Genomic DNA, 8,293 nt, shown 5'->3' on the forward strand with positions numbered 1-8,293 from the left:
CTCTCTCAAGGTCGAGGCGGTGCGGAGAAATATAAGAAGCTGGAAACGAGCGGCCATTCGCGGAGTTGCGGAAAGTCACCCGCGTCTGCCGTCCTTCCCCGGAAATACCCCGCACCTGCTCCAGCAGCCAATCATCAGTAGCATTTCGGTTGAGTACTCCAGCATAAACACAATGCGAACAAAATACTCATTCTAGCCAAATACCAGATTAGTCTGTTTGCTATCTACAGTTACTGCCTAGTGAATGCACCTTGAGCACTTCATAGCGCTTACAATCTGGGGTGACAGTCAACCTCATCCGATGTCGGCAGCCGATGCCCCTGCCTTTTCCGGTGCCGACCCATCATCCGCGGGGCCGCTTGAGCTCGTCCGCTGACTTATCATGGCCGAATCACGTGCTTGATATAGATCATCATTCATGCCTCATGGTCTCTTTCATTATCTACACGAACACAAAGTAATAGATCAAATCCCGCTAGTATGCACAGGCATCAGAAGACATAATATGACTGGAGGAACTCAACCAAGTCGGCCGAGACAAACAATCCCTGAGTAGAGTACACCGTCACGCACAAGTCGTGTCGCCTTCGTTCTTGCGTTTAAGTGGATTGGGCGTCGTGGAAGGTGTCGGAGAGAATTTCTCTGTTCCTACTAATCCACACCACGTTTATCAGCCTCGTTGTTCGCCGACCATGTCGGAGCACGAGACTTGCGACCCGCCGCACCGACAGGTACTCACTTTACATCGAGGACAGCTTTCGTACCTGAATTCTGAGTATCAGCCAGAGCCTCATCGTAGGCAGGAGGTTCCATGTCCACGTCCTGTTGAGGTGTCAAGGTCGTCACAGCGACCCCTTCCATGGGAACAGTGGCTTCGGTCGAGGGGATAGTCTCGCTGGGTGCAGGATCTTCAATAATCTGCCTGCAAACAGGATCGGCCAAGCGATCCTTGAGACCATCGTTGACGTATACCAGAAAGTATGGCGTGGGAGGGTTCTGGCGTTCTTGGCTTTTGAAAATCTCGTCCGTGTTGGACACCTCGGTGACTTCAGTGTCGTTGTACTTGCGCCAGACATTCTTCCTGAAATCAAAAATATAGATATAATAATGACCGAACTCGACAGACCCATGATGCACGAATACCGCATATAGCCGATAGGCCAGATGCTTGAAGTCCACAAACTGGCTGGAAATCATGGTTTGTGTATCTTTAATCTCTTGTTCGACATCTAGAATGAGAGAGGTCAGCTAAAGATGATGCGACTGCCTCGAACAAGCAAGAAATGCTCACAGTTCAATTCGGCTTTTGCGATCTGAGAGAGTTGGGCTAGCTCAGATGGAAGCTGTGCGTTGATGTCGAGGGCATCGTCAGCAGTTTCAGGATCCGCCTTTAGATGATTCAAGTCGTCAATAACCGCTCTGGCGCTGTCGAACAGAGTTGCCAAGTCCAGGCCATCATTTTCCTAAAATCAGTTAGATTTTAACACAACACTGATATATGTCATTCCTTACGGTTTGGCGTAGCAGCTCGGCACGGCGATCTTCAAGTGTCTTCAGCGTATTCTTCCATTCCCAGCACTGCCGTCGTCGATTCATGATCTCGGGATGCTGTGTGTCCATATAACGATCAAGGTAGATCGTCTCCTTAAGTTCAAGGTGATGCGTGGACTTGAAAGAGCTCTTCTTGATTGGGTCGAATTGTACTCGTTGCACTTGAATCTGAAGGACCGGAGGTAGCTTGCTAATGGCACCGAATTGTTCCACGACGGTATCATCGACGTTGACTTTTTGGGCATCAAAGGCGCCATCGATCGCTGAATAAATATCACGAGATCCCGTGGCGACGTCGACCTTGATATCACACCACCACTCCTCCTTGGACCGGACACCCGCTTCCGCAAGAATATATGACTTGGCCCGTCCGTAGAATAGGCTATCGATTATATGTTAGCGCCGTACATTGAGCGAATCTACGCGTCGTTCGAACTTACTCTTTCACTTGGTCAAGTTGTTCACCATCCTGGGCGAATGCGATCGGCTTGATTGCGCATTGGCTCTGGAAAAGCACATTGTTGATCACTTCGGTCACATCCTGCTGAGCGCCTATTTCTACCTCCTCCAGAAGCTGCTTTTGTGGATCGACTTGTATTGTTGGTCGCGGAGGTACAGGAGGGGGCTGATTCGGTGGCCCGAAAGGGATAGCCAGCGCCTCATCTTTGGGGGAAAGGTTGCTCTCGATATCTTGAGATACTGAGAGATCTGTCAACACGGCGTCCGCGGGTGGCGCTTCATTTTCCTTGTCCTCGTTGGGAGCCAACAACGTATCTGGCTTGGCAGTTTCCGATACAAGCGTTGCTTCACTATCCACGTCGCTTGTTGTTTTACGTTTGGGCCTTTCTGTCTCGGCATCTGTTGGACTATGGCTTCGATCTGTCGTTTGCAAAGGCGGGCCGAGGGGACCCATGATAGGCATGCCATTTATCTCTCCCAGTCCGCCAGGTCTGGTCATAGATATCGTCGACCGGCGCCGAATTGCTGCTTCATTGGACGGGCTTATTAGCGTCAAACGTGCTAACTCCGGACGAGGAGTCACAAAGGAATTTGATGAAGTGATCATGTTTTGAAACAGCGTCCGTAATTCTCTCAGGACTGCGAATGAAGAGATTGGTCAGTCGCTCGGATATTGCACATCCAACTGGACCACACTTACACGTCTGAGACCGCTCAACCTCTTTTTTCAGGACTTCGCGGGAACCAACGCGTTTCTTGCTCAAACTCTCGTCATCCAGCTCCATCTTGAAACTCTCAAAGTCCAGGACCATCTCTCGGAAGGGTCGAATGGAGAAATAGAATTGTAGTAAGCTATTGAGATAGCAGGTATTGCCAATGTTCTGCAATCCGACGGGCCATTCGGACAAGTCACGGCCAGATGCGGCAACCGGCCCCGCGATCATACTGCTGAGTAGAGAGCTATTTTTGTCCTTGGCGATGATGCTCAAGGCTTGATAGTATCGCTCGGCTTGTCCAGGAGCTTCATCAACACAAATTGTGTAAGCTGCCATTATCGCTCCATCGTCCACGGTGCGATCAGGAATTTGGAGCAAACGATAGGCATCGGCAACATCCATTTCCCCGGTTGTCATTTCGCCCGTCTTCAGAAAATGCCTCAAGACAGCCGACTTTCGAGCTTCCGCAATTAGCTCGACAGCACGCCTTGCGATATCCCTAGTCGACGGGTTGTCGTTAACCTGAACACAATCAGCATCCAGGCCTATTGCAAAGCCGACTAGCCCTTTACCTTCGTGGTATACATGGTCAGAACGAACTCGTCGCTTGTTTTACTATCGACGCCGAGGAAGACCTGAGCTTGCTCAACATTGGTGACCCCTTGCTCAACTATTAGTACAGTAATATAGTAGAACTTAGAGAGGGAATCACTCACTGTCTTCTGCCGCGGACTTGATACGCTCACTTCTTCTGCTATCCCCGATTCTCCAGAGTCGAATGCGCGATTCATTTTCCTGTGTAGTAGAACTCAAAAAAGCGTAGAACTTTCCAACTATGCTTTCATCGGTGAGGCGAGGATCATCGTGATCAAGTCCAAAGTACCTGTAAGCATCCACAATATCCTCGTGGGTGTATCGACCCTCGGCATACGCCAACTGAACCGCCGTTTCTATGATCTGGGCATCATCGCCACCCCTCAAGTTTCCAATAGACTTGAGACACTGTAGGTAAAGCGGTGACCTTGCTGGATCAATGGAAACTTGCCTATTGAAGGCTTCCACGACTGACGATGCCGACATGTCCTCCACGACACCCAAATCTTCGTAGTAACTAGATATTTAGTCAGCCACTCTGCGAAAGACACTCGATTGCTGTGGCCATACGGTGCAGGTGCCATTTGGAACTCATTCGCCCTTAAAGCTTTGGGATCTGGCGCTATGTTAGCAACGCCATTTCTGGTATTTGCGACCCAAGACTGACAATCTAAAGCATCCATTGCATAGAGAATATCACTCAACGCCGGGGTTTCAGTATTCTGCACCTGATGGCCCTTCTTCTCTGCCAAAGGCCGCTGCTCTATAAGTGCAGAGAGTTCATGTATAACGTCGTCGAGAAATATCTTCAGTTGATCCTGATAGGGATACTCCGCCCAAGGATTTGGTTTGGGAGGCTCCCAAAATCCCTCGTTCTGAGCAAAGGATTAGAATTAAGTCGAAAACCCGATGTGAGGTACGTGATACAGACCTTCACGGAAAAACCAACAAATTCCAACAGGTCTTTGCACGGCCTTCCTTCAACGCCGAAACAAGTCATGAATCTCTTGTTTATCGCAGATATAGACTTGCTATGCTGACTGTTATGAAGTGCATTGGATATGTAAGTGCGAAGATTCTCTAGAACCGTGATAGGCGACGGTCGACCAACACCTTCCAAACGCTCAGGATGTGTCGCAATAGCCTCGTCCGCCCGCTGTCGCAGCAGCTCAGGATCTACCAGCAGCCGCACCCATTCGTCAGCAAGAATTGGCGATGCGATTCGCACAGACACCGTCACAGGACATGTGAGATATGAACACTCATAGTGAAATGTTTCCACAGTCTGTCCCTTAGGTGATACCTCCGCTGGCAAAGCGCCTCCTTTCTGCCGTCCAGATTTATAGACCAGATGGTGCAGGTGATCCGGCAACCCTTGACTGGATTGACCAATGCCGGGGGTCGAGCTAACAACAAGCTGAAGATGATATCGACACTTCCAGCATACTGCTGACACTTTGGAAGGATTTCCAGTACTCCTTTTCTGCTCCGCTTGGGGTAGAAAGCTCTGGTTCGATTTGGTCATATACTGATGGCGACATGCTGAGGGCGAGATGAAGTCGGGTGGACCTTCATGACCTTCAGGGAACACTGGAGGGACGTCCGAGAGAAGGTTGCGGCCAGTTCCTGGAGGATTGGCCGGATCGTAATCGTAGATATCTTGGACGAGCCGTGGGGCAGTCTTGCCTAGCAGTCAAAAATGTTGGTGTTGGTAAAATGCGCATTCTTCAAGAAGGTGATGGGATGGGTATCTTCAACAAAGTTACATACCGGACCTTGGAGACGACATGGGTATGCCCTTCAGAGCTCACGTTTCCTGCAACACCAGGCCCAAAGCTTGGACGTTCTTCAATATCCCAGTTCCCATACAATCTATATCAAGGTTCGCAGAAATATTTGGGAAAAGGACTGGTTGTAACTGCTGGAAAACACTTGTCCCTTGTCGCAAGATGGCAGGCAGGATAGCGGGGACACCTCTATAGGCAAAACAAGCGGCCAGATTGAGGACGAAGGCGCTTTCGATCAGCACAAGATATTTCAGTAAAGAGTAAATACTATCAGAAATGTGATAGGTACTGACAATATCTAAAAGCGTAGGTTTCAAAATAAAGTAAATAAATGACTACTTACCGGTCATTTGCGCTCATTGACCTCACATGGAGCTCCACTCTAGGGAAAGCGGTCGCGAGCGGCAGAACCGGACATCCCAAATTCAACATCCCCAATCGACCGAACGACCTGTCCACGGCAATCCAGCAGACAATTCTTGCCATAAGCCGCCACCATGGCCCCGCAAGATGAGCATCACCACTACCACCCGAAGGATACGATTTCGGCGGCGATGAAGACCACCGTGCTTACTGGTGCAGTCGGTCTTTTCGCGTCGGCCGTCCAGAACACCCTCACTAGGAAGAACGTTGGACCCTGGGGTGTCTTCGTGCGAAGTGGCGGCACAATCGGTGTTTTCGGTACGGATGCACATACAATAGATCAATTGGTCTACGGAATTATTCTGACAGTTGCTCTCTAGCCGCAATGGGTGGTACCTATGAGTTTGTGAAGAACGCTTCGGCCAACCTGCGGGAGAAGGACGACCACTACAACGTAGCCCTCGGCGGTTTCTTCTCCGGAGCCATTCTGGGTCTTCGAGGTCTGTTTTGTTTTTCTGGAAATATGCACATGCGGCAATTGCTGATTTTGCATTAGCTCGGACATTCCCCGCCCTTCTGGGTTACGGGGCTGCGCTGGCGACGGCCATGGGCGCCTTCGAGTTCACTGGCGGAACCTTGTGGGGTAAAAAGGCACAAAGCGATCTAGATGAATTTGATCGCCGTACACAGATCAGAAAGGCGTACAGAACTCCGGCAGAGCAGACGTTTGCCGAGTTGGGTGAGGGACGAGGTGTGTTAATACCCAAACTCTCAGGACATCACAGTTATGGCGGCTTTACTAAATCGTTTGCCATAGGTATCTACGGTCCCGGGTATGCAGAGAGACGCGCAGAGAGACTCAAGGAGACATACGGCATTGAGGTTCCCACATCCGCCGCACCCGCATCATGAAGTGATTAGAATCGATGTCCGTTGCAATTTCAATCCTGCCAGTCTTCAGTCTCTTTTGTGTAAATTATCGTTTCCTGTCGGATGCCTTTCAGCTAGCAAATCCGGCATGCTCCACACAATGATATCTTTCTGTTCTTCTTCATGATGGTTGAGCGAGCGCCCTTAGTCTAAGCTTTGATCAACAAAAAATCGAGCGGATCGCGTCATGAGAAGAGATTTTGACGATAGCATGCGAGAGTTTGCGTCTCCTCGGCCAATTGGTGAACTATTGTCAATGGATGCAGCTATTGAGCGAATCTACTCGGACGGTCGATCATGAGACAATAGTTACGAAAAGGAATAGCTGAGAAGTAGAATTACTTTGGAATGTCAGACGTGTAACAATTTCCCTTATGGGCGTGCACTTGGCATATGTTATGGACAAATTAAATCATCTCAGTGGTGGCATTGGTGACAGTGGTGACAGATCATGGTACAGCCCGGCTACGAAATGCTAGACTTTCAAGAGTGAAGATCATGACTGGATAGCAGAAAGGAAAATAAGTACTCGATGGGGAACAGGAGACACTTGCTTTGCAGGTCAATATTAACTTAAGGTGTGCATGACAATCCCTGCGGGGGACGAATATGATGTCACATTATTCATAACTGTGTATCCCTTGCCCTTAGCATGACATAATGTTCTCCTTAGGATAACTTTTGATGCTCTATGAAAGTGAGTAAGAGATTGGTATGAGCAGTGCTGTCGAAATAATACCTGCTGGACAATGAAACCAGGCATACTCTTTGCGGAAAAAATATCACTGGCATACTGTGCAGTTAGATACTATCTATCTACCGAATACTTTCATAGGTGCAGAAAGTTGGGTCCATCAGATTTATCCGAACATGTCCAGGACTGAATAATCATGGAGACCTCCTCCGTATGATTCATGCATCATCTGAAGTAAGTATTATCAAAAATCATGGTTCGAAAGAGGGGAATCTACCTCTGGGAGTGGTCGGACAAGGCACGTTCGTGGTACCTGAGGCATACGAGCCTAGGTATGACTTAATCCAAGTAGATTATGTTGATGTCTGAGCAAATTCAAGGTTGATAGTAGCCAGTGGTACTCTGTAGACAGAAACAGAGGTACCTCAGATTGGAGCTCCAGGTGCCGGGCAACTATACACTGATGCGTATCACAGACGATGAACCGTGCATGACGTCGAAGAAATAATAATTGACAGTTTGGGCGCGTTCGCCAGATGGGGAAAGCAGAAGGATCTTCCAGCGGGCCCGTCTCCTTTTCTTTTTTTTTTCTTTTTTTTTTCCCGTTATTCTTTTTTGCTTTTGCCTCCTAATTGCGACTTGCGTAGGTATCATAGTCGCCACTTAAAAAGGGGGAACACCATCGAAGCTATGAAGAACAACTTGTGCAAGCGCTAGAAGGAGGTATGGAGTACTCCGTACTCTGTACGGATACATTGGCTCATTTTACACAATTACACACTGTGTCCACATGATTCTGAGCTTCTTAGTGGCCATTGCTGTCCAGCTGGAAAAGTAAGCGGTTCACAGCCACTTTAATGCATTAAGTTCAAGCCATTCCACAAGCCACGCTTCAATTATCAAAAGGGGGGATGTACTTTGGTACTTTGCTACCTAGGTTGGCAGTAGTCCACCGTTTCATGATCATCATTATCTCCGGATTATTGGATTAATTATTATCAATTGAGATGAATAGGCAACATCATTTAAATGATGTTCATTTTATTGTTTATTAATAGTACTGTAATGCTTCAGCTTATTAGAATTGCATATCTTTCTCTTGTTCAGAAAAGGAGGTCTGTAGTTTGTCCGTCGAAGTACTCCGTAGTCCGTACCTGTACGGAGTATCTCAATTTCAATCGTATAGATACCCATGCCGT

At 48.4% G+C, this 8,293-nt stretch overlaps 2 protein-coding genes across 2 annotated transcripts; one reads left to right on the plus strand and one right to left on the minus strand.

The window, feature by feature from the left end:
• Positions 1–735: 735 nt before the first annotated feature.
• Aspvir_009932 (ubiquitin-specific protease UBP2) lies at positions 736–5,539 on the minus strand (the record flags this gene model as incomplete). The annotated part of the gene is made up of 12 exons (XM_043273070.1): positions 736–1,229; positions 1,292–1,463; positions 1,513–1,933; positions 1,992–2,649; positions 2,711–3,248; positions 3,299–3,387; positions 3,443–3,837; positions 3,891–3,936; positions 3,988–4,195; positions 4,252–5,001; positions 5,087–5,156; positions 5,451–5,539. 12 exons carry the CDS (start codon positions 5,537–5,539, stop codon positions 736–738), a joined length of 3,930 nt encoding a protein of 1,309 aa, XP_043129005.1.
• Positions 5,540–5,604: 65 nt separating this feature from the next.
• Positions 5,605–6,382, plus strand: Aspvir_009933 (Tim17/Tim22/Tim23/Pmp24 family protein; the record flags this gene model as incomplete). The annotated part of the gene is made up of 4 exons (XM_043273071.1): positions 5,605–5,788; positions 5,851–5,970; positions 6,027–6,221; positions 6,288–6,382. 4 exons carry the CDS (start codon positions 5,605–5,607, stop codon positions 6,380–6,382), a joined length of 594 nt encoding a protein of 197 aa, XP_043129006.1.
• Between the last annotated feature and the right edge of the window lie 1,911 nt (positions 6,383–8,293).

Source organism: Aspergillus viridinutans (assembly GCF_018404265.1).
Source record: "Aspergillus viridinutans IFM 47045 DNA, scaffold_9, whole genome shotgun sequence".
Lineage (NCBI taxonomy): Eukaryota > Fungi > Ascomycota > Eurotiomycetes > Eurotiales > Aspergillaceae > Aspergillus > Aspergillus viridinutans.